This window comes from Chiroxiphia lanceolata, chromosome 5 (assembly GCF_009829145.1).
Source record: "Chiroxiphia lanceolata isolate bChiLan1 chromosome 5, bChiLan1.pri, whole genome shotgun sequence".
Taxonomy (NCBI): domain Eukaryota; kingdom Metazoa; phylum Chordata; class Aves; order Passeriformes; family Pipridae; genus Chiroxiphia; species Chiroxiphia lanceolata.
Window position 1 is genome coordinate 70,035,150 of NC_045641.1, and position 27,403 is coordinate 70,062,552.

At 35.3% G+C, this 27,403-nt stretch overlaps 1 protein-coding gene across 4 annotated transcripts in view; it reads right to left on the minus strand.

Annotated features, from left to right (window-relative positions):
* Positions 1-27,403, minus strand: part of CCDC91 (coiled-coil domain containing 91) — a 124,726-nt gene that overhangs the window by 38,153 nt on the left and 59,170 nt on the right. For all 4 annotated transcript variants that reach the window (XM_032688469.1, XM_032688468.1, XM_032688466.1 and 1 more), the window contains exons 8-11: positions 21,488-21,595; positions 8,071-8,163; positions 7,819-7,887; positions 6,094-6,270 (exon numbers count right to left, since the gene is read on the minus strand). In XM_032688469.1, the coding sequence (XP_032544360.1) occupies positions 6,094-6,270; positions 7,819-7,887; positions 8,071-8,163; positions 21,488-21,595 (447 nt within the window). The remainder of the gene's footprint in view (positions 1-6,093; positions 6,271-7,818; positions 7,888-8,070; positions 8,164-21,487; positions 21,596-27,403) is intronic.

Consider the following 27,403-nt stretch of genomic DNA (forward strand, 5'->3'; position numbering starts at 1 on the left):
TTTTGACACCTAAAAAATGATATGACAGGGAATCTATCAGCAAAAGTAGTTTTACTGGAAAATAAAAAGTCAAGACAAATGTATAGTCCCCATATATTTTATTTTTTCCCTTATACTATCCACCAAAATATTCCATATATACTTACTGATTTGATGCAGGAAAAAAAGAGAAGTGTTTTTTACACATTATAGGGCTAAGAAAGGGCCATTCTGCAGCTAATAAATCTGACTGAAAGCTGGAGTGGGAAATAACTTCATAGAAAAACTTTTTTATTTATTTGTTCTTACAACCTTCTCAACCTTTCTCAATGAGGGAAAATATTTAGACAAATAATAATTTTCAAGAAAAATTTGACAGTTAATTTTAGCACTAGCAGAAAAGAAACAAAGCCCAGTTCTTAAGGTATAACAACAGCTTCGTGTTTTCACTTACATATCTTTTATTCCCTTACATATGACTGGGTGTGGAAATCCTTAAAACCTTCAATACAATTGATTCAGGCTTGCCAAAACTATCAAGAGAAGCACTCCCTCAAGCAGATGAGCATAAGAACCAAAAAGGTTTTAATAATGTAGCAGGTAAGGAGCCATTCATCCTTTAAGATTAAGCACCAGGTGTTCTAGATGTTTTGCTTTTACCTTCTAAGCAATGGCATATACTGGTATTCATAAATTCATAAAAAACATTAAACATATTTTAAAGAATATTTTTTTCAACTACCTATGTGTTTACCATTAAAATTTTATTAATACATTCCAAGTTCATAAATTCCAAATTTATTTTTCCGCTAAAAACACCACCACCTGAACCTTCAGAAGTGTGAACATATTCAATTGTCTTTAATGCTTAGAGATTTACTCAGCATAGACTTTGGGAAGTTCATTTCTTTTTTCCCCTTTTTTTCATAGGCCTTTTAGTTAACTTTTCTTGCAGAAATATTTTTTCCTTGTATATCTCAGTATATCTCAGTTGTGGCTTGGCTGGATGTAACACCGCAGCCTCAGTTTTCCTGAAGTACTTTCCCATTGGTAAGATCATTTTGCCTTAGTGCTTTTGCTCATGTCCAAGAGGAAGCAGAGTTTATGTTAGTTCTTTTAATAAATTAAAGGTTCTTTTTTTTTTCCCCCTAAATATTTGCAGCCTTCAGAACACTTGAGTCTCTAATGGATCTGCTGTGTGGATTATGGCAATGATGAACTCAGGCTCTTTTCCCCCTGAGAATTAGGGTAAACTACACTAGATTATCTACAGTATTTTAAATTCAAGCCTTCAGGAAATGACAAAGGTGATTCTTTGCTTCAACTGCCTTAGCAGAATTATTAATTTCAAGCTATGAGATAGACTTAAATTTCTAGGGATCACCCTGCAGCTGCCAGCTTTCATTTTACTTTTAATGAATTTATTTTAAAACAAATACAGTGGTGCTTTAGCTTCTTTTGTTAATTCTCTCCCCCACCACCATCAATTTTACCTCCTTTATGTAACTGAGTATTTAGTTTTGTAAAACGATAACTGCCATGCAGAGAGCTCTGTGCATTACAGCTATGGGAGGTACAGCTACTCTGCACTGCCCACAAATTATAAATACAATATAGCATCCTTCTACTTTATTCAAAATTGTATGGATCTCATCTTCCTATAACCCCAAAGAATTTTTGGATTTTAGCTTTTTCAAAGAGTAAAAAAAAAAGTAAAGTAGATGACAATAGAGAGCATTGTCCATTGTTTTTTCACTGAAGTTTATAGTTGCACCCCAGGAGCTTCCCTGCAATTTTGAATTCTGTGGGGAAATGCTTCTGCCTCAGTCAAACTACCTTTCATACTTTTTCCTTATCTAGAGGATATCCACTGTTTATTCAAATAAGTGTTCTAGAAAAAAACATCCTATTGGAAGAATTTCCCCAGGTATTCCTCTCAACGCTGACAACTACCAGACATATTAAACTCTCTTTGCAGAGAAGTTGCCACTGTAAAAAACACAATACATTGTATGGAAAACAGAAAACACACTACTGGAGACATGCCAGGTTACATCTGCCCTGCTGAATAGATGAGTTCCTAATCTGTAATGAGTTTCCAATGTGTTGGAAAAGGATCATGAGGATCCTGTGCAAAAGAACATTATCTTTAATTAAAAGACTACTCATTTCTATCAAGGAGAGCTTATTCCTCCTGATTTAAAACGCAAGCCCACCTTTCCCAAACCTAAGAATACTCTTCTAAATTAAAAAAAAAAAAAAACCAAACCACCAAATAACTCTTTAATAAAGGCACAAAGCACCTGAATAGCACGTGTATAAAACCTGAAGATGCTGCCAGTCTCATGGAAAAGGAAAGTAATCTGGACTTTTAATACCTTCCAGCCTCATGAGAGTGCTCTAAAAAAATTTTGCCATTTCCCTGGTGATGTAAAATATCCCATTTATCCCTTCAGACCTGAAAGGCTTCAAAAATAATACCTTCAACTTAATTAAAAATCCTATGTCTCTAAGTAAAGAGCCCAAGTCACTGAAACAGTCAAAGCTTTCATGAGAACAAATGCAATATTCATGTTACTCTAATCCTTTAATTTCTTAAAGAAAAAAAAAGAAGGGGGTATGTCAAGGTTGTTCCATCAAGTTGAAATATTAACTCAGTATGTCTTAGTTCCTACTTTCACTGTAAATTTATCTTTATTCTGCTTTTTCATATTGGTAAAAAAAATATTTTATATTCATCATGATTTAGTTATTAAACTGTCTCCAAGTCCCCAGAATTTTCTCTGGTAATGTTCAATTAAGAAAATAAATCTTGCGTGGAAGTAGCATCTCCTTATCTGCAGACTTGACCTCCATCTGACTAAGGACAAACACTTCTTTTAGGACAATGTTTTGTCAAGCATGAATATCTAACAGGTAGAAGTAATCCGCATAAACTTCCAGATTTGCATCCACTATTGTTCTCCTTCCTGGCCACTCTGCAACAACACCACAAGAAAAAAGTCTAAAAAAAATGCCTGTATCATCCCTGCAAGGTAGATTCATCTTTTCTTCTTTTAAATACATTATTTAAACGATGAAGGGAAATTTCACTACCTGATTCTGCACAAGTGTGACCTTGAAAGATTTATTGCTCTTATGCTAAAATTGCCTGACCTAAGAAACGCTACCTACCATATTTAATGTGGGTTTTTTGTCCTTTTGCTTTCTCATATATAACCATATAACTTCCAGCGACTGTTTTTAAAAACTGGCGAAAAAACCCAAAATGTTTTATTTTATAAAGGAAATTAGTGGATAGTAAATTACTTCTTTAGAACAAAGAATCAAAACTCCTAATCATGTTTTCCTGGTCTAGGAAGTAAAGGAGAAGTCAACAAATTAATTCCATTATAACACAGATTTTTATATTCCCTTGTGTTCGTAATTTAAATGTTCTGCAGATATACAATGGTGCTGTAGTCTTTAAAATATGTCTTCTATCAACTCTTGCCCCATGCATATGACAGTGCCCTTTTCTTTAATGGGTTTGCACCTCAAAGAAAATAATAAAATTTTGAATGTTTTCAATTTTTTCCATTAATTATTGCTAGAGTTAATTATGGGCACTGTGACTGAAAGCCATCCTGCCACACCCGTTTGCAGAAGACTACACTGACGCTTTGTGATCTTTCAATGTCACAGACTTAACAGTATTAGCAAAGGAAAAGTCTTTAATAATATGCTTAATTTCTTTGGTTTAGTTCAAATCAGTAAAGCAAATCTCTTCGGATTAATTTATAGCAAAATAAAATTTTAATCTAGGTTTCTATGACAATTACTCGTGTGATACAAGACAGAGAAGTCAACATAAAAATATCTTTTCTTTCTCACACAGATTATTTCCCCTGGTGATAAACTGAAGATAAACTAAAAGAAGAGACACTTTATTAAAAACGAGTCAGGCTTCCCTTTCCTAGTGTAAATTTCCAAAATCATGGCTTAGTCAGAAAATTCTCTTGAAATAAAAATACTTCTCTTAAACCTCTTTTTATATGTCTGATACCATAAAGATTATTTTGCACGTTCACGTCGATTCAATAGCACTAAGTTGTTGCATTAGTTGGTACTAAACATAATGACAGTATGGGGTGACAATACTGAAGCAGGAACCATAAAGAATTACACAGCAGAGCATAAAGAATTAAATGAGGCATAATTTTATATTGCATTGTCTAAAATGTTAGACAACTGCAAGAGAGTCAAGAATGCACTTACAGCTCCAGAAAGAGAAATCTTATAGAAAACAAAATATAAGAGTGTAACTTCATATATACTATACATATATGTGAAAGAATTCTGGAAATTTTAAGAAAAATCTGCCTTTTTCCCTAATTAAAAATAGGTTAGGTATTTGAAAAATGAACCTAACTCAAAGGAGAAACTTTTTTTAATTCTTTTTTAATTTATTTTACTTTTTTTTAATTACAGCTGAATAAGAGAAAGTATTCCTGTTACAATCAAAGTTGTCAGAGCTATTCAGTATTAAAAGAAATGGAACTAATGATGGTATTAATGACACAAGACTACATAAAGCACAAGATATTTACAGGACAACTAATCCCAACATTCTCCAACACTTTCACGTTGCTACATCAACATAGTCTGTGTCTCTCCTGCCCCTGGGACACTTAACAGGACTCCAGAAATATGGAACCCTGGCTGAAGTCCTGCACCCAGCTATGGGACTCCTTCACCAAAAAGCTTCAGGATCTATCAAAACCCTTCTCAAGCTTCATTACCAAAGTCATCCTCATGTTAATCTCCTCATTTTCCAGAAAAATCACTGTCTTTTTTTTTACTGTAGTAAAAAACTGCTTTATTGCTCTCCCTTCTATCAACAGGTTCTCTGCACCACTGGTATCAATTCTCACTCTGGAGAGTCAAAGTGATTTGTATCTAACTAAACCCCAAGCAATTGTTCCCAGCTCGAATTTATCTTTGAAATCAGCTGTTTACCTTTCTGTCCTAAAGAAGAGTTTGAGTGCCTGAAGGCTTACTGGAAGTCTTAAAAACTGACATCTTACCACCTGATACCTTTACATTCAAAAAAAGTAAAGAAGCCATATAAAAAGTAAAATCACTCTATTTCCATTAGAAATGTAGCAAAACAGATATAATATTGGCATAGCAGCAAAAAGAACTTTTTTGTGCAGCTGATTATGTAGAGTTAATAATTCTGTTTAACACAGGAAAGGGAAATGGGATCAGTTTCCAAGAACTTAATTTTTAAGTTTGTGTGATATGCTATTTTACTTCTATTTTACTTCAAATTCTAAACTTTTATTTTGTTTTGTTTGTTTGTTTGTTTTTCTTATTCAGGACATAAAATATAGCCATGTCAAATTCCAACACGTGAATGAAACAAAAATTCTTTACAATTCTGATGACTGCAACATTCAAGTATGTCACCAAGAAATCAGTGAATTTACAGGCTGTTCCTCCAAACATTTCCAGCATCAGAGACTTAGAAAATCAACTTTTGGAATAGTAATTTAACTGCTATTATAACATATTTCATTTGCAATTCCTGCTAAAAGCAATGTTGGGAATGTCCCTCCCATTTTGTATTAGGTGACATCCAATTATCCCTGTAGAAGCACCTCTCTAATGAGTAGCTCTAGAAATTCTGGTTCATTACTGGCTTAGGCTTCGGATTTTTATAACCCTCTCCTTATTTTGTACCTGTTCTATAAGGAACACATGTAACATCTTTACTCTTGCACAGGTATAAAAAGTCACCTAAACGGTTTACAGCACAAATGCCACTCTCTGAGTTGGTTCCTTTTGAAGTCAGGGGACAAAACCAGGCACTTAGAGGGCATGATTTATCTCATTTCAATCTGTGTGCCTCTAAGTGTCCCAGGAATTTTATTCTTCACGTGTCAGCCTCTCTCCATACAACAGTCTAGATGAAAATAAACTAAAAAGATTGCTGTGCATTGCAGAGATCGACTATGTGCACTGATGAATGACAAGATGTCACAAGAAAATCTACCACAACATTTGGAAGACACTGAAATGCAAAAATAAAATACATAAAGCAGGTCCACTGGAAGGGTAAAATATACCAACCTGATTCTGCTTTCTTTGTTCCTCCATGGCTTCTGAAACAGCCTGGGCAATCTTCTCCTTATGACTATCACGTTCTGCTTCCCACATTTTTCTTTCTTCTGCACGAATCTTCTCCATATTCCTCCTCTCCTCCTCTACTGCTTTCAGAACAGCTTCCTGCACTGCTTCTTTCTCAGCCTTTCAAACAAATGAGGCACAACGAGATGACCAACACACCCAACACAAGTGCCTTACTCAAATATATTACCTTCTCCTAATGAGATCTACGAGCTGATAAGATATTGGACATGAGCATTTTCACTTCTGAACTATGAACTTAAATTTGTCTGAAGTAGGTATTACCTCCAGACAATGACTTGCGTAGTTACAGAAAGGAAAAGGAAGTTACAAGTAGAGCTCTTAAATTCCCCTCTACTGTAGTATCTCATAACTAGTTTGCTTAGCACAAAAATCACGCAGCAAAACCCACATAAAAGTAGGCACATCATGGGCCTGCCATGATATTCCTGTGTAGGAGATATTCCTGTTCTTACCTACAAACATCTGAAGTCCCAAAAGTCTGAGCATTTTCTGTGGCAAAGTAGCCACACAGATATATCTATCAGCATGATAACTACTGCATAATATCTACAAATAAATAATGGCAAACTGAAGTTCAAAATAAGCAAATATGGGCCAAACCCCCACATTTGCAAACCCCTCAATTTTAATAATCTTACGGGTCATTCCAATGCCCCTTGGAGGTGATTATAGATCTGTGTAAGTGAAGTCAAAAATGGCAAAAAATATGATGTTCATCAGATACCTCCACTTACAAATAAAGCTGTTTCTTGCATTCACTGGCACTTGATTTTTCACTTAGATTTTTAAAAATATAATATTTTGTTTTTAAAAAGCCCTATTAAATGAAGGTATTCTACTATACACATTTTCCTGTAGATGTCAACCATGTAACAAATGTTTCTTGTGTTATCGAATGTTATTCAGAGGTGCTCAGCTAGTGTGCATATAATACACATAAAAATATACAGAAAATTCTAATATAGCCTTATGAGCTGCACTAGGTAATATACATTACTAGTTTTCCCAGATCATTACATGCAACTGGATTCTACAACAGTATTAGAAATGAAAGACAGCTTCACATCTACAAGATTACTGTCCTAACACCAATGCACTTACTAATGAAGCAGACAGAAGAAATCATATTTTAAAAACTGAATACTCACTTTTAGTCAAACATCCACTTAAATAAAATAATTGAAAACCTGTTAAAATGTCCCTGTTTTAATGATTTATGAAATAGTTCTCTGCTCATTGAAAACAACCATATTTAACAAAAGTTAAGTAAGACACAATGCTAATTGTCTTAGTAAGATGAACACTTGACCTCCTACCCAGCTCTTCAAATCGAGATGCAATGATGTTGAAAGACCACAAAGCCAGATATTTCAGTGATGGCAATACCTGAAATGCAATATTGTGACTTCTTGTCATAAACAACTGAGAGGTTATCCCCCACAGAATTTACACTGACTCTCTGTATCAAGGCATAGGATATAGCAGGTATGTTCATGATTAACGGAATTAGCTTCTCTTAAACACAGAGAAGAACGCAGAGTTTGATAAATCTGGTTATGAAATAAAAACGAGTAGCTGAACTTGGTGTTTCTAATGACACACGTGGGATCCACATTGCACATCTACTAAATTAACAAGAGATACCTTGGCAGCAGCTGCCACAGCCTCCTTACTTCTTTGTCTTTCTTCATCCAAACATTTGTCCAGCACTTCCTGCAAATGTTACAAAAAATTAAACTGCAATACACAACAGAGGAGTGGCTTAAAATAATTTCAAACTGTCAAAGTGCTTAAGAAAGTTTCCTCTTCCTGTCAATAAGTGTGACAGGATCATTCCCAATGATCTCCATGGTGCTGATCAGATCGCTCTTTTTTTGTTGTAAACAAAAGCAATACCTTGTGCTTTTGTGACTGCTGCATCAAAGCTTCTTCTGTCTTTTCTGATAACACTTCCTTCTCTGCTTCCAGAATGTCAAGGAGTCGCTGATGCTATTGGGAGAAAACATTCATATTATTGTAACCACAGTCTGCTACTAAAACAGATGCAAAAAACTCATCCAAGGTTTCTCAGTTGCTTACAAAATGCCTTTCAATGTAGACTCAGTTAAATTACATTAACAGCACTCCTTTAAATGATTTCATGTAAAGAAAAAAACCACAATAATAAGAAATGTGTAGCTTCCTGAATATCTAATATATTCTCTAAGTCTGAAGAGTATTAGGAAAGAAGTCGAAAAAAGCAACTTACCCAAATGATACAGATGGTTTAAGCAACACCAAACTTTAAATATTTTAAACAGCTGCAGAATTTAAATCACGCTTTTACTACATCTCAGTTATATGTATAGAGAGCAGAAGACAAATGTATTCTTTTCAACCATTTGTGATATTATGAACTTTGAAAACCAGGGAGAAAATGGACACTGAAATAAAGTGACCATGTAGTCTATATCACAACTCACTTATTTGGTTTTTTTCACCATATAAAGTAGAGCATTTGAAAGATACAGGTTCTGTCTGTAAGAGCAAAGCTGTTTTTCAAAACTAAAAATTATTACTGGAAATGATTGATGCTAGGTATTTGTCATGAGAGAATTTCTAGCAAGTCAGTACACTTTTTTACATGTTATTTAAGAGATGATATATCATAACCTTAAAGTACAGCATCATTACACAATAATATTTTACAAGATCACCAAAAGGAAAGTGTTACAGTAGAGTTCTTATTAAAATAAGTGTACATAAAGAACATAAATTTTTTACACAAACGCTTATGCAGGCAAATACCCCTTTCACCAGAATTTCTAATAAACAGTCATTTCTGTTTTACAAATTTTATTATTTTTTAATTTTAAGTGTCTCTAATGGCAGTTAGAAATACATTACCAAACTGCACTACTATGTTCTGAAAAATATTTTTTCATTTGAAGAATAGAAAACTTCTAGACTGCTTTATAAAATAAAACACCTATCTGCCTTTCCAGGATAAACATGTAAAGAGGTATTTCCTTGTGAATTTACTTAAAATAGGTCTGAATGTGGCAGACATATTCTAATGGAAAACACCTGTGGAAGGAATAGTGAAAGTCATGGTTCTACTTAATGATGTGTAGCTCACTTTTCTTGTGGACACAGTATTTTCAGACATTACCTTGAACTATCAGAGCACTTACAGAAATTGCTTTTTTCCAGTAATTCAAAGGTGAAAAAATGAATGGATTTTATTACCTGAATGATCTCCACGACTCTTCACTTGACTAACTGCACGAATGTGTTATTTCACAATGACACAATATAAAACAAACATATGCAAATATTTTCTCAGATATATCCACAAAGCTTACTAACGTTAAGTAAAAGACTGAATCTTTATTTGCTTGTCAAGAATCAGCATGGGAGTTTCTAAGGAGAGCTTGTCAGAGAAAATCACCTCTATCCTTAAAGCCCCTTCAAAAGAACAGCAGTCAGCTTGTTCAAGTACGATGAGAGTTTCTAGACTAAGCCTATCAGCCAGATAATTCCAGTTTGACTCTGACCATCAGATTTCTAGGTTAGATATGAAGACTGTAGCCACATTTCAAGTTGCCACAGTGGGCCAGCTACGAGATGTATTTCACAACATTCTCAATGGGACCACAATTTTCAGCTTTTAAACTTCAGGGCAGTTTTAAAGTTTTATTTTATGTGTATGTATAAGAAGACATCCAAGCCCATCCTGGAAGTCCTGAAACAATGTAGACATTTGCATTAATACAATATAGAATATTTATACATGGCCAATGGAGAAAACTAATATTAATCCTCCTTGCTGATAAAAATAGTTTTATGACTACAGCCGTTCATGTCACTGCACAGCAGTTCACTTTTCATAAGCCTGTGGGAGACCTACAAACCTGAAAAATGCAGATATTGGGATCAAAACTTTTTATCATACAGACACCTGAAAAATCCTGATCTCCCTTGCTGCAAAGAGAATGCACAACTAAATCACAGAATGGTTTGGGTTGGAAGGGACCCTAAAGCTCCCCCCTGCCATGGGCAGGGACACCTTCCACTAGACCAGGTTGCTTCAAGTCCCATCCAAACTGGCCTTGAATACTTCCAGGGATGGGGCAGCCACAGCTTCTTTGACCAACTTCTGCCAGTTCTGACCACCCCACAGTAAAGAATCTTTAAAATTCAATATACTGCTTTTGCTTGAGACTTCTAACTACAAAAAAGTTGCACAGTAAGTAAACAATGACCATAAAAATGAAGGCTGCTGTGACTGTATTGTGATTAGTTTGACTGAGCAAGGCTCTCCTATCCCCTTGGTAGATTAGATCTGTATGGTATCACATTTGGAGATCTGTGGAATTCACTGACATTCAGTAAGAACTTTACTAAGAATTGTATCTGTTTATAAAAACACGCTAGTTCATATTTTTCAAGATAATAGAGGTAAGTACTCGTGAGCATATTTAGAGTGCTTTCAAAAGAACAATTTACTTTACATTAAATAGCATCCCTACTTCTCATGGAAATACAAAATTTAGAATTTCACAACTGTAAGTCTCTTGTGAAAAGCTCGGCATGTCCTTTCCTATTACAATATAAATGCTTATTCATGTGGAATAATCCTCCCATAGATGATTGCCTTCATATCTGAACTTCCAAAAGTTCATGTATCATCTCAAATATTGCAACAGCTGTCCATAAAACCTCGTAAAGCACAATCTCTTTTATTAGACCTACACAAATACCCGGAAGAACTGTTTATTCAGCTTCAGAATCTCTATTTGGTCAGTTTTGCTTTTCAGAGAGAAGCATACCTTAAGCTATTAAATTATATAAATTAGATGAAAAAATAAGTAACCAGAAACAGAGAAAATGGAATAAAATATTGCACAAACTGCTCGTCCCTGAAACAGGTCTTGAGTCCAGAAAGCCTATGTGGCATAGACAGCATGGATATGACATAAAAGCTTCCATTCTGCATGTAATTAATATGCAATTTAATTACTTATCAAGCACTTTTTTCCCAAGGTACTATGCCCCACAGTTTTATCAGCCTTCATAGGGAGCCATAGAATCTCCTTGAAAGTTGTGTTTACAAAAATGATGTAAAGCAAGCTTGGTGGTATTATTAACCCATGTTCTAGAAAAGGATGCACCTCAATGCATCTGAATTCCTCATTACAAAGCACAGTTCTTTCAAAGGCATGTTCAGGGATCTTGGTTATGTATATCACTTGAGCAGGAAATCTGGGAAATTATGGACAGTAAAGGTTTCTGTGCCTTCCCTCTTCTGACAACGAGAGAAATTTTAGTATTTCTGTATAATGACAGCAGTTTGACAGACTTAGGAAAAAAGCAGTAATTCTAGGAAATGATTAATGAATGTATGAACAGAATTCCAAGCTCTTAGTTTAAATGTCTCTGCATAGCAAATTATTGTAGCCCCTCTGGAACTATTCTTTAATTAGGGCAACCAGCTTTGCTTTCAGATTTTAAAGTAATCTATATACCCTCCAAGAAGAAGTTATTATACCATAGAATCATGTGGTAGGTTACATTTTTAGATGTATGAAGAATGACTTTGGAGTCTGGGACTTAATGGTCACAACGAACTTTATATACAGTCAGTGCTTCCTCAGTTGGTTTTTCAGATGACTTTCATTAAAGGGAGTTGAAGGTTAAAAACAAACAGAAGGTGACGGTTTCACTTCAGCACTTACACATTTGAGACCTTTCAAGTGCCTTTGTATTTCTAGCTAACAGGAATAGGATGTTTTAGGTTCATTTACTTGGCTTGTAGATTTTTGTTGAACTATAGTAAAGGCCTCTTAACCACAGAAACCATTGCCGAAATAAAGATCGTACACACAGAATTAAACGCCTACAGCTAAGCAGACTTATCTCATAACCCACTCCCCTTCTCATCACTAATTAAAGCCAATGATATGAGATGGACCAATCTCATTCAGCATTTCCAGTTTCCACAGGTAAGAATTATGAACATGTTCCTCTCTCTGTTAGACAGTATTAAAGGAATAAAGGAAGAGCTTTGAGACTTTAAGTACCACTCTGAGCTACCTATACACTGAATTTTGATTCCCAAGCATTGGAGAGGCCACTTTCTCTTAGGCTTATCTGGGCATCCACGCTGGAGGTCTCCTGGTAATTGTGCCTGGATAGGCACAATTGACAAATGTGTCAAGAGAATATTGCCTATGCTTCAAAAAGTAAACCTAACAAAAGCTTTAAAGAAAGATTGATCTGCCTCCTGTAAGCAGAATATTGAGTTCATCAGACCTAACAGTCCTACGAAAAACATCCAAGTCTCTTCCAGGTTTCCTATGAAAGCTGTGATGAGGACCTACTCATGGAGCCTTCCATTTTGAAAAAAGCACCTAACCTGTGCAGATTGTCAGACACTGTCCACGAAGTTTATAAATGGGAGGTGAATTGAGGGTTTTCTTTATCAATCAACAATCCAAGAACCAGAAAGCAGGTAAAAAAAAATTTTAAAAATGGAAACTGATAAAAAGTTATGGCTACAGATGAAAAATAAAAAAATGTCCTGAACTGGAAATATGATGCAGAAATCAGTATGAGACCAAAATAAACCTCAGTGAAAACTCCAGAGCAACAAGAAAGTTTTCATCCAGTGCAATTTTGCAAGGCTGCACATTCCCACTGTTGTCTGTAAGGCCCAGCAGACAGTGGAATGTTATGTAGAGATAGTCAGAGAGATGTAAAAAACCTTTAGCTTAGGTACAAAAAATTGTATAGCTCTTTAATGCATGACTTTACCTGATTTCCATACCATAGCACTCTTATTCTTCTTTCTTAAAAAGCTATGTTACCTCCTTTTATCCCTTAGTTAGGGAGTATAGGGTTAAGAGTGCAAAATTCTGAGCTGTAAAAAATTCTGAAGAGCAAATTCTACTGGGACATCATGACCCGGTGAGACATAGGAGATTTCCAAAAAAAAAAAAAAAAAACCCAACCAAAAAAACCCAACCCCAAACTTTTCTAAAAACTGGTATTCCAAAGTGGAGAGAAATACTAGTGTTTCTAACCTACTCACTGGAAAGTAGCATGAGAGGGTCAAGAAGAGTCTTGTGAAAATTAACTTAAAACAAAAGGCATTCAAAAATAGGTTATAATGTTTTCCTCCCTGCAAGAAGTTCTCTAGGCAATGGTTCCAAATGAAAATCGTTTGATGTAGATTCAAATATAAATACAGAGGTCCTGTGGTTTTTCTTGATTCCTGTAAAAAAGAAATCAAAAAAATCTTTCTTTTTTTTTCCTGGAATGTGAGTCACAGAAGACATTGTAAACAGATTTAATCACAATAGCAACTAGTCAGTCTATTTTGTTATTTTTATATATTCAATTTATTTCTGAAGAATCGTGACATTTTTCTTTCAGGTAAGTAGAATTTGAAGGATCACAAAGTATATATTTTAAGAACTCAAGGAGTGAATGAAATAATGCATGAGATGAGTTGTTTTACAAGTAAAATGCTGCATTAAAGCTATTAATACTAAATTCTACTTTAGTACAGTTATAATTCCTTCCATATCTCTATTAATCCTTAACTACAAATTTAAAGTTAAACAGAAAATAGGGTGCCTTGCATGAACTGAAATGCTTTCTTAAAATATAGTTTCTGGGTCCTGTACTGTTTCATTTAAAAGGAAATGTGTATAGGATTTCATCCACAAACAAGGATACAATTATTTTGCTAAAATAATGGGCATCCAATTTATGTTTCTGCAGATTGGTTCCTTTTTATATTGAGTAAATCACCATGCATGGATCACCAAATTCTGCATGGATAAAATCATTTTTTTAGTTGCTATTCATAGCTTATAGTAGTCAGTTAGATAATAATTCAAAAACAAACCAGCAAAGAACATCACAGAACAACCAGAGTTAATATGAATATCCTTATACTAAACAGGACCAAAATATCTTGCACTATTTGTAGTATCATTGCAACAAATTAATGGTGTTTCCCTCTTTCACAGATCTTTCATCTGAGGAAACAATTTTCACACACTAATGAAATGACACTTGGAACCTTCTTTTAATGACATCATGACAAAAACCAGTATGTTGGGACATTGATGTGTCCAATTCACCCTCAGTGAATGACCAGTTTATCTTGTCACAAATATCTACTGAACTTTTTAATCTAATGAAACTGCACTGTAGTAGTTTAATAGAAAAAAAAACAGGCATAATCTCACCTCCAGTATTTCATTTTTTTTGGTACCTTCATTACATATGAACATAGAACTATCCCCGTCCCTCAAGACGTGGGAAAAATTATCTTCAGAAACGTTTAGCAGATGTTTCATCACTTCATTCACCAGCAGGAATAACAAACCACTGGATGGGGCTTTTTAAGAACTCACCAATTCAAATCCGTTCACCTATTTTAACAAAGTCCTACTTTTATTTCTGTCTCTCCTGAAGGAACCTAACAGCAGGAAGAAATAACACAGGTCATGGGAAACAGTATTATCGGGGTGAGAGGAAGGTGATGCAACAAAAACACGCAGTTAGAGCATCATGATGTTGCAATGTTATCAAAATATTCCCGCTTCTACATCCTATCCAAAATATTATCCTGAGGAAAAAAAGATGACCTTATTTAAACACCTTTCTGCTCCTCTAAAAAGACTGGCTACATTTAGCAGCATATTCTTTTATACTGCACCTTTTCTTCCCCACTGCTAAACTCTGTCTAAGTCAAATGACAAGATCTGGTAACTGTAACTGGTTTTTTACACTGTCCTCACTATCTGTGGCATCTGAGTGTTTGGCAGTGCAAGGTGGAAAATCTGCCTGAAGAATTCCAACATCTGTTACATATTTCCACTTCCTCAAATTATAACTTATTACTGCATGGTTGAACTGTATCTTTTTGCCAGTTTGAGGTCCAAGGGGCCAACAAAGCAGCAAAGCTTTTCTAAGAGAAAGCTCAAGAATCAGCAAAACATTATTAAACCAGAGAAGTTAAAACAATAGTGAACATAAAGAAAAATTATAATAACAGTAAAAAAATAATTAAGAATATACTCGTACTCAGGGTTCCACTCAGCATCATAAAGAGAGTGTGTAAACTGTACAATTTGAGGCACATCAGAGGTTGAAACTAAGCTCAAAACATTTTGCTGCATAAGTGCTTCATTGTTTTTATAAATAAAGCAAGAAGCTATATAAAGGCATCTAATAATGAAAATACTTTTTTTGGAAAGAGTACACAGTAATAGAGACTATTAAAAAACCCACAAACTTTGAGGTCCTGAGGATACAGAGATAAGGAACTTCATAAGAATATGAAAAAGAATAAAAAGTATCAACTACTCCTTCTATTTTGTTATCTAATTCATTTCACAGCCTGTATGACTTCTCACCAAACTGGTCCATCTATCAGGAAACTTAAAGCAAAGGAACTCCTAAAATACAAGCAATATAAACAGCAAAATGTTCAGTAATGGAAGACAGCAAAACAGAAGAAAAACAATTATTTTTTTTTTCAAAAACAGCTGACAGAAAAATAGTTGAGGAGAAAAGTCATACTAATATTACTTAGCTGTTCAGTATTGACAAGAGCTGATGGTTTACATTCATAACAAGTAATGAAGGTTTCAGGGTAGCTAGTTATATAAGCAAAAGACAGAGAGGGGAGAAAAAAAATCACTCTAAAGAGTTATTCTCAAGTGCAACTTGACAAATCCAAGAAAGCAAATGTAATTTCCAAATAAGATTTTTGGTCAAGACTCTGAAAGTATCCTTGGCTGAGTTAACACAGCAAAGGGACTGCAATATCATTCTCCAACTAGCATGTGATAATGGGCATATTGAGATGAAGTTAAAGGACCCTGTTAAGGGTTTACATTTTTTTTTTTTTTTTATAAAAATAGATATGCGTTTTTGGACCTCAGCAATGTGATTTTTACTTTGGGAGGTAAATTCTGAGCAATACTGGATACAAAGTCAACACATATACAAAGAAAACACAGAGCAAAGATACATCAGACTTTTTATTTTAATTCTCTCTATATACGACGGTACATTGAGGTATTATGAATTTAGGAATAAATTACTCAAATTGGGAACAGGATTCTAATAAATAATACATAATCAGGAACTACCAGAGAAGTTCTGAGAAAGTGTAACTTTGCTCTTGGCAGAAGAGCAGCCGACCTGGAAAGACACATCTTGATGAATTATGTGGAAGTGAGTTTGATGAAAACGTAACAGGAATGACTGATAGGAACTACTTGGTTTTGAAGGGAATGAATAAACAGATATTTCCACAGCAGCAAACTATGAGATTTCTGAGAACTGAGAGGAAATGTCCAAAGAAGGGGACATGTTAAGTACTCTCAAGAATTTCCAAACCTATCATAGTTGGCACTAATGAACCAGAAAGGTTATGCCCACCACAGTCCTCATTTTTTCAGTCTGCAAGTCTGGATTTACTACTCTCACTGTAAAAATTGGCTAATGTCTCCTAAAAGAGCAAATATTCATAATTCTCTAAGAATCTAGTTTGCATATGCTCCCTTCAAGATCAGGCATTAAATAGATTCCACAATTACTACCTACAGATGGGAAAAATATAGAATCTCTTTTGTTTACAAGAGGACAAAAAAAAAAAAAAATCCAAGTTCATAAAAGTTCATCATAAACTTTAAAAAACTGAGTTCCAGCAAATGGAACTTCTATTCTGACTGACCTTTCAGCAAATTGTTTTCAAATTGAAGATAAACCAGTACTTCTCTAAGTGTGCCTCAAAAAAAGGGCAAAAGATTTCATGCACCATCCAACAGATTTTGAACTACTATTTGTCATACAAATGACAGACAGCTTCATGATAGTGTGGAAAAGAATTAAAGACATGGGGGTAACTACTTATCTACAAACCCAGGATTTGTTTCACAGCACAACATAAAATCATCACGAAAAATACCAATGTGCAAAAGTGCAGAGGAAGCATTTAACTGAGTTCCTGAGTACTTTCCTTTTTGTGTGACACTCCCAGTACTGTTCTGTCTCAGCAATTACACTCCTTTGGCTTCTTAAACCACAGAAAAGAATTCAGCACATAATATATACATATGCTCTATACTCTATACAGAGGAAAACTGCAGGTCACACATCCTGAAGGCAAAATCTTAAGGGTTAACCAAGAAGAAAAAAAGCAGCTCAGCCCAAGATGCAACTGAACTACAGAATTAAATACTTCTAGTCTTTGTCTTTCTTCATTCTTCTTTTATATGAATCAAAATGGAAAATATGAGACCAACATAACTAAGGACCACAGTAAAATATATCCCCCTTAACTACAGTCAAGCATGAAAACACTATACAGAATGTCCATTTGCACTTCTGATTAATATTGTTTAGTCAGGAAGACATAGAGGAAATCAGGAATATTGTCAAGTCATAACTTAAGATGGAAATGTGTGCTCTGAGACTCACTTCACATACATTTTAATCCCTCCCCATCCAAGAACTCCTGTTTCACACTGTTTAGAAGACAGTAAGGAAAGAGACCATCAAGAAAAGTGCAAGATAAATAAAGGGAAAATGATTTATCATAAATGTGATTTTGTGCAGGTATTTAACGCTTTATTTTACTTTAATACACAGATCATTGACTGCTTTAAGAAGAATAAAAAAATCTATCTCAAAATCTACCTTCATATAGTCCCATTTTTAACATCATCTACTTTGAATAGTGAGAGAAATTTCTGAGTATTAAAAAACAATTAAAAAGTTTTATGATCGTGTTTTTCAGCATGTGTTTTCACATAGCACATGAGTTAAACCACAAAATCAAAGTTGGTGTTATTTTCAGAAGGCAACATCAAATGTTTGTGTCCCAGAAAAAAAATAAGGATGAAATGTGTGACTTCCCAATTTGTAATAAACTCATATGGGTTTTCCAATGACATTTTTTGATATCCTCAAAAGCTAGAAATGTAAAACTGACATGCATAGCTTTCCTAAAAATTCAGTGTATGACATTAATTTTTGGCACAGAGGAGAAGAGTTCTCTTGTCCTATTCATTGATTAAGGATATTAGGACACTGGAGCCCTTGAATAAGTCACAAGAATGCCTGGTTTGCTTTTTCAAATGTTGGCATCATAGAATCACCAAATGGCCTGGGTTGGAAGGAACCTTAAAGATCATCCATTTCCAACACCCCTGCCACAGGCAGGGACACCTTCTACTATCCCAGGTTGCTCAGAGCCCCATCCAACCCGCCCTTGGGCACTTTCAGGGATGGGGCAGCCACAGCTTCTCTGGGCAACCTGTGCCAGGGCCTCCCCACCCTCACGGGGAAGAATTTCTTCCTGATATCCAATCTAAACCTGCTCTCTGGCAGTTTGAAGCCATTCCTCCTTGTCCTTGAAAAGGACCTTTACAGGCCCTTGGAAATAGTCTCTCTCCATCTTTCTTGTGGGCTCCCTTCAGGTCCTGGAAGGCCACAATTGGGTCACCCCAAAGGCTTCTCTTCTCCAGGCTGAACAATCCCAACTCTCTCAGCCTTTCCTCAAAGCAGAGCTGCTCCATCCCTCTGATCATTTTGGTGCTTTCTCTGCACTCGCTCCAGCAGTTCCATGTCCTTGCTGTGCTGGGCCCCCAGAGCTGGAGGCAGCACTGCAGGGGGGACTCCCCAGAGCAGGGCAGAGGAGCAGAATCCCCCCCTGCCCTGTTGCCCACGCTGCTTTTGATATAAGAGTGTATTTCCTTGAAAAAACCAGCAGCCCTGGAGATTGTTCCCTGGGAAGCATCCATTCCAGTGATCATCATCCATAATGTTACCTGTAATTAGCCAGTGTGCTGCCAAGCCTCACACATAACAATCCCAGATGAATTGCAGGTATTTGCCCTGCAGGAAACTGGAATAGAACCACAGAACCAGGCCTTTCACTTTTCCCTGTCATGGAAAACATGGCCCTGTATGCTGAACGTATTGGCAGGATGGTACCTCTCTAGGCAGGATTTTAACCTGCATCTCCACCACAGGCACAACACCCTGATAAAATAAATCTTCAAAAATCAGAAACTTCAATTAACTCCAACAAGAGTTTAAAGACAAGAGGAGAAAAACAGCCTTTCCTCGTTCTCGAAGACACTTTTGGGAGGGAGAGATATGGGAATTTAGGGAGAAAATGAGATTAGGAAGAAGCATGAGAAAGGATTTATCACATGAGATAAAACAGCAGGAAATTTAAAAGGAATAGGAAATGAGGACAAAAAACTATGTGGGTTGACAAAGTTTTACATGGGCTTTAAACTTGGAAGGCAAAATACTGCTTGTAAGGCAAGAGCATTAGAAGGGAACAAAAAAAAAACGTGATGTTTGCTTAGAGAAGATACTTGCAGTGTGTGACTTCTGCTCCACCAAAAAATAATCTTTACAATGATACAAATATTCATAACTCTCCATGTAAAGGTGGCTATGCATGTACAATCCCATAACAGAATATTAAGCTATTTGGTGTGTAAACATTAGCAGTAATGTCATCAATCTCAAATCACCTAACAAAGTGATTTGAACAAAAAGAAATGTTAAACAAGCACCAAAACATACAATTAAGAATAGATGTATTCAAAAAGAATAAAACCATACTACCCATTTCTCAGATTTCTTCCAACAAAGATTCATGAGTGAACAAAATTTGCCAGTATAAATCCCACTTACCTGATAGTTCTACCACTGGTACCCACACTTGTCTATTTGATTAGGTTTCAAAATCCCAACCTCATGTAACAATTAAATGTGAAAAACCTTAAATTAGTTGAATGAGAAATTACTTGGAAGCTTGCGAACAAAATTTAAACATATTCTGAGATTCAAAGGGGTGTTAAATGTTGACATGATGTGAACTGGGCACTCTGTTATGTCATAACTACTCTCCCATCCTAAGACCACAACAGTTCCTTTACATTGCTGGGTTCTCTCCAGGTAAATCTGAATCTCTTGTACATGTTTACACATTTCTGTGGCTCTTTTGGGTTTTGATGCAAATGTAACAGATCATGGGTGCAAATTTTTGCTCAATCTGTATGTGCACTCTCAAAAGTCTTCCTATGACACTTCCAGATTTCATGAGATTCACAGCTTTTTAACACTCAGAAAGTGATATCAAACCAGTAAATGATATGTTCATTTCAATACCACAAAACATTTTCCTAAAATTAATTTTTACTTGCTTTTAAGGTATAGCATTTAATAACTGTAATTCTGTGCAATAAACTCCTCATTCACAAAGGAGTAGATTTCCCCAGATTATTACATCTTTCCTTAAAACAGTTTACACAGATGCTTTTATATTTAATACATGTTTGCATTAGAAGTTAATTGGTATGGTCAGAACAGTCGAATGGTCTTAAAACACTTTTGGAAATGGTGGAGTGCTTCAAATGGACTTTTGATGCATTTAGATCTGATATATCCCAAGAAAATAGAAAAAAATATTATCCGTTGTATTTTTAGCTGAACTGTTGCTAACAGTACTTAAAAGGTAACTGTGAACTGCAATGTAAACAACTTCAGGGTGCTATTAGAATATTAGCTTTTTCTTTCTTTTAAACTTCTATACTAATGGTCATTATTATTTTGATTCAAGAGCTGTACTTAAGTCAAACCAAGATCCTATTGACAACAAAACAGGTTTACACTGTTCAGATACTCAACAGCAATTGATGTGATTTCAAATACTTGCTATGCAGTGTATTTTTACTCAAGCCATGGTAAGTGAACCAATTTACGCTTAATATATAGAGAGAATATAGTATTTCTGGATATTATATAATTCCTCATAGCTAGTTTTTTTATTTTTTAGATAAGATTTCTATGAAATAAAAATAGGGGTGGGGACAACAGATGTTTGTGTCTATCACCAAAGGACTATCAAAAAATTCGAATCAAAAATTCCTGCAAATCCCAATTAAATCCTGCATTTTAACTACATAAATTAAAAATGACTGCATGGTTTCTCTAAGACTACAGAAAATGGCAGCTGTTAAAGGAGTAAGTATTAAGTTGATCTGAAACTTTTTCTCAGTGCTAAAAATTTTTGAATCTCCTCTAAGCAGGTTTCAGTGATACAGATGAAGAGTCCTTATTTATTTTGCATTTTTAAATACTTGTGTTTACTGGTAGGCTGAGGACTCGAGGCAAAAGATTGATTATTTTCTTTGGGGATCATATATGTTAATATTTTTTTCAAACAGAAAAGAGCTGAAACTAAGAGAAAATCATGAAGGTTTTTGCATGTGCACATCCATACCTGAGCATTAAGAAGCTCTTCACATTTGTGAGAGTGTTTTTCAATTGCAAGTATATACTGCTTTTCAATAGCTGCTTCTTGCTGCTGAACTGTAGATTGTAGCAGTGCCTGCAAAAAGAAAGTACAGAATATTCAAGAAAGATATAACTGGGATGTTTATTGGTAACTGCAGATCCACTAAGACTTGTCCATAACCAGAATGTGGAATGCTGTTATAAATTTGGAATGTGCAACTATTAAAGTACCTTTCTGTGTAACACTACCTTATTTTCAGTCAGGACTAACATTTTTTGGATCTCAGATTTCTTATACAGACTGCCTAAAAGACAGCAGCACACAGAAGATAGAGAGGGAGAGTATTTCTGTTAAATATACTCAGTTTAGTGGGACCACACAAGAAGAGAAGCATATGAAAGCTGCTGAAGAAAAAAAAAAAAAGCCAGACATATTTCCCTGGCTGACAAAACTCCACATCCTCTCGGCACTGTGTAAGATCCCATGGGCCAAGCATGATCTTCACAACCACAAGTCAAGTAAAAGCAGATGGAAATTCTGAGTAACTCAAAACATAAAAGAACGCCCCCCCAGGATGTTCACACTCAAATGTGAAGCAGTGGAAGTCGAAGTGTGGAAAGTCAAAGTACCAAGACAGTAACAAAGACATGCTACGATCAGGAACTCTGTGTGTGAGCACGTGTGTGTGCACATGTGTGCATTCACACACGCCTGGCTCAACTCTGCAGAACTTCTGAAAGCAAAAAGAGAGAGACAAAAATTTAAGACACGCGAAAAACCAAGTTACTGTTTGTGAGGAATTACGCTCACGGTGCTGTTCTAACGCGGGACTTACTTAACTCGTGCTACACAAGTCTTTTTCCCTAATATTATAAAATATCCATGCCACTTTTCAAATATTCTTCAGGCTATTTATACACAACATAGCAAACTATTTTTAACTAGTAATCCATACAGAGAAGTAGTCAAAATGACTGTGTAAGTTAAAACAGACGTAAGTTTTGCAGAAAACAGACCTTTGGCCTAAATGCAGATGAAGAAAAAAAATCCCATCTTTCAGATAGTCTTTATTTTAGAGATATGTTTCATTCACGGAACACAAGACACACATTAAATAAAATTTTGAATACTTTAAAATAAAACCCAGAAATGTATAAAAAAATTAAAATCTTGTGACAATTTTTGAACTAACTTTTCAAATTTTCCACAAACTGTCCTCTTATGCTGTTCTTCAGTCATGTTATAGCATGGCAGCAGTTTTCAGCACAAGTTCAGTGATTTAAAAGGCTAAAAATTGTGCTTAACATATGCTTTAATCAAAGTGTAAGAATACACTTACTGGTGTTTGCATGGGATTTCTCTAACCATAGGTTTACTTTCAAAAAAAGCCAATTTATTTCCAACTAAATTTATTTCTTTTATTGATAGAAATTCAAGCAATAGGAATAAACTCACTTCTCAAAGAAGTACAACTTCTATATATGAAACTTTATATACTAAATCTCACTCAGTATAAAATAGAATTGCCACATATCACTGGCACAAATTAAACCTGTACTTTGGGGTATGGGTTCTTTTTTTGCCAAAACTATTGTGGCAAGACACGTTTCATGTAACTGGCACAAAAGAAAATAAAAAATTCTGATATTAGGTAAAACAGTAACAGAATTGTCATTAAGCTGCAATGGCATTTCTTGCTCATGCCAAGGGTTGAGTCACTTTCTGCACTTTGCTCTGTAAACTTTACTGGCAACTGTTAAAATCCTATTAAATGGCATAAAGAACTTTCAGTTTTCAAGGAAATAATTATTATTCATTGGATGGCATGTAGAGGCTGTTAAATTTTTAAATTTAATTTATTATTATTATTTTTCTTCTTAGAAACAAAAGCCTTCTTTTTCTATCATACACACTAGTAACACAGTTTAAATAGTACCACAGGACCGATCCTTTATTTGACTATTCCACTTGTTGGCCAAGTAAGGAAAAGGAGAGAAAACTCCTCCTATGTAGCACAGTACTTCCAAGAATCAGGTTTCTTGATGAGAAATACAGAAGAGGGGCAAGATATCCATCCAAAGCCTTGGAAAATTTCAAGATAATCAACTACTCAAATTACTAATTAAAAAAAATAATTTAATGATTTACTCACTGAACTAAAACATACATTTGGCTACTCGATGATAGGCATCTCTAACTTTCTTCAGTACAATGACACTAAAATTTTGTCATTAATTGCTATTCTGGGCAACTATTCTTATCAATGCTGAAGAACCACTTTCTTCCTTAATTAACTACATGACTACCCTGGTGGGCTGATGTTCCACAAACCTATGGCCAGTGACCTGATATCAAGCTGGCATTCTTGAAGCAGACTCCTTTTAATGGCTCACTGAATCATTTCAATAAGGTTACAGCAGAATGTAGCCCATGGCACCTGTTGCATGAAGTTAAAAGGTAGGATTTCAATATGGGTGCTCTTGTTAATTAATTAATCCTTCTGTGTATTGTGCAATGAACTTCCTTGACACTGGGTGGCAAGGGTCATCACAGAATCACAGAATCATGGAATGTTAAGGGTTGGAAAGGACCTTAAAGATCATCTCACTCCAACCCCCTGACATGAGCAGGGACACCTTCCACTAGACCAGGTTTTTCAGAGCCCAGTCCAACCTGGCCTTGGACACTTCCAGAGACGGGGAAGTCATAATATGCTCCTCTCATCTTAACAGGACTAATGCCTATTGAATTTAACAAAAAAGAAAAATTAGGAGCCTTCATACTGCCTCGGTCCTGACTTTCACAAAGCTCTCAAACCATTACAGATGAAGCCAAACTAAAATTTCAGAGATTAGTTGATTATAGTTCTCAGTCTAATATCCATATCCTGTGGGTTTTGTCAGTTAAGCAGCCTTTACAGTGCAGTGAATGACAATATTTGAATTGTAGAATGTGTTAGAACCTTGTAGATCCTTGCAGGAGAGGGAGGTAGAACATGTTCTAGTGTCTGTAAACAATATGTTTTAGTTGTATGACAAAGTAATCTAAATGCTAGAATTTATTTGGGAGAATTTCTACGTTCTACTTGCTATTGTGCCACTTGGAAATTATTCATATTCCCAATGCACATTATACTCCATCATCAGACTGTCTTAGGTTTTCTGTTCATTGTTTCTGGACATATATTCATGACCAACTCTGGGGAGGTTTTTAAATTCACATTGTCAGCGGGAAAGCTAAGGAGTAACACGTGGATGCTCATATTTAACAGGAACAGTGTGGCTGCTCCCAGAGAATGGCCCAAATAACAGGACTTGTAGGACAACAATGACAGCAAATCAAGTCGTCTTCTACAGCTTCGACTATCAGAAACATTTTTAACCACTCAAGAAATCCTGCTTCTTCCCCACTCTCTGATCTCTCTCCTAACCCAAAAAAGTTATCAGAGAATTGATCCTGCTTTTCCTTCGATACTCAAAAACGCCTGGTGGCTTCTCACAGAACAAAGAAACTGAAACAACTTAAGAATAAGCTCTCTACAGTCTTCATATTCATTTTAGTTTCATGTATGATGGGTTATAAAAATCACAGAAACCATTATTTCCTCAAACTGTTAGAAAAATCTTCCCAGATTTAAATGACAGTACAAAATATTTTTAAATTAAACCAAGCAAACTTAGTAAATTAGTCTGAACCTGTTTGAGCTCAGATAAAGAACTAACCTTAGCTTTAAGTTTCATACCTTAGAATAATTTTAGAAGACCCTGAATTGAAACTAGATCCAGCCCTCATAATAAGATCCATAATCACCTTGGGGTATCCTCAAGGGCATAAACATCTTTTAATTACATGCTTTAGCAATGATCAGAGAATTAAGTAGCCCTGGAATGTAATTCACAGCACACTACCTGTATGGTGGGAATACTGGAGAACTGTATCCCTGCCTGCAGACCAGAGACTAAAACATTGTACTGTACCCAATATGAGACCAAAAGTTTAAATATTAGAAAAGACAACTGATCACAAAAATTTATCCCATATTTCTACAGGCTGTGTTATGTATCGGGTACTAGATCATCTCCAAAATTTGTCCTCATACTTGAAAAGGCAGAAGTGCAATGACTGTGGTTTTGCTGAAACCATGACACAGACCCTCCAGCCCACTTTTAATACAACCCTATTTGCACAGCCCTAGTGCATACTGTCTTCATTCTACTGGGAATTGAAACCACAGCTACTTACCCAGAGTTTGTTGTATGGTCAGAAGCTACAATTTATGAGAATCCTTCTTGAATTAAATAGCCAAAATAGAGACTGCTACCCCCAATTCTTCCCAAATTCCCTAAGAGCAACAAATTACCAAATCTCTTTCTTTGATCTCCCTCTTTTTATTGGAGAAAAAAGCTAGTGAGGAAAAAAAGTCAAGAAGAAAAACAAAGTAGATTTTATTACCCCCTCTTATCTGTTCTGAAAAACAGTATAAAAGTAACTCTGACCCATGCAAAACACAGGCCTCCCAGATGCACAGCACTGTTTGAAAAACCGACATGTAACATCAGTATGAAACCAGTATCGTGATGTACATGCTGTTGGATTATGTTCTAGAATGCTACTTAAAAGCACTGCATCAAAACCCTTAGTCAACTCAAAAGAATATCCTGCTCAAGCATCATTAAGTTGCTTAAATAACTAAATACAAGCCAGTATATCCAACATCTTCTTTACTTCAAAACTGCTGAGTCAGGGCGACCAAAACAAGTTGTCTTTAAAAATGAAATTACTAATGAGAAGTAAAGTTACTATACTGCATCAAACATATGAACTATTCTAAATGTCAGCATTAGCTTCAGTACATAAGAATTTTTATGCTTCATATCTAATTCAGCAACCTGTCTCCACCAGTAATTACTTTCTACTTTATTTAAGGGTGAAATGCAGTTAACCACTTGTTGAATGAGAAAACAGAGCAGAGGACACAACTGAAATTCTTTCCTGACCTGTAGAAAAGATACATTACCTCAATAAAAAATGTACACTTAACTAGTTGTGTTATAATTCAGCTATGAGCTACGATACAGACTACATAAATAAAACTATTTAAAAGATTCTCAAAAATGTCTTTTTCGACAGAATTCAACTTATCCACTTCATCCCAAGATATTGCACATTTTCACCATTGGGCTATTTCCAGGTGAGACTCCCTTCAAGTGATAATGAAACATGTACATTAAGGTGCTATGGATTAAAGGGGGTAAAATACAAGAAAAAGGCAATGTGTTTTTTGCAAAGTGGTACAAAAATCTCAGCTTCATTTTCAACTGCTTGTGGTATCCCAGTAAGGATCAGCAGCTCACACTTTGAATATTATGATGGGCTTATCTACATAGCTCAGCTTTACTGACATATGAGTGTAAAGGATTTATTTACCACAAAACACTGTTCTCACAGACTCCTGACAGAAACAAACCGCAAACTCACTCTTAATCAAACTTTTCTATTATTATATTATTTAACACTGTATTTATTGTTCCGTAGTCATAAACACATATTAAAGTCATCCTTACTAAAAGGGGAGGGAGAGATTTCTTGCAATTTTTATAACTACTTTGAAAATACAAAGATGTTTCGATCTATAATAAAATATTTTTGGTAGCCAGATCTTTGGAAGAGTAAGATTTGATTGCACCTCACTTTTATCTGAATTCTGTAGAGAGACTTTCATAGTACATCACTGATATACATGAGTACTCCCATACTGTAAAAATCACAAGGAATCTCTCCTTTTCCAGTCATCAGCTCTTCATGACAAAAAACAATGTTGTTTTATATTCAAGGCTCACTTGAATTCTAGTGTGACTTGCACATGAACAAGCTTAGAAGTTGGAAGTGAAATACAAACCC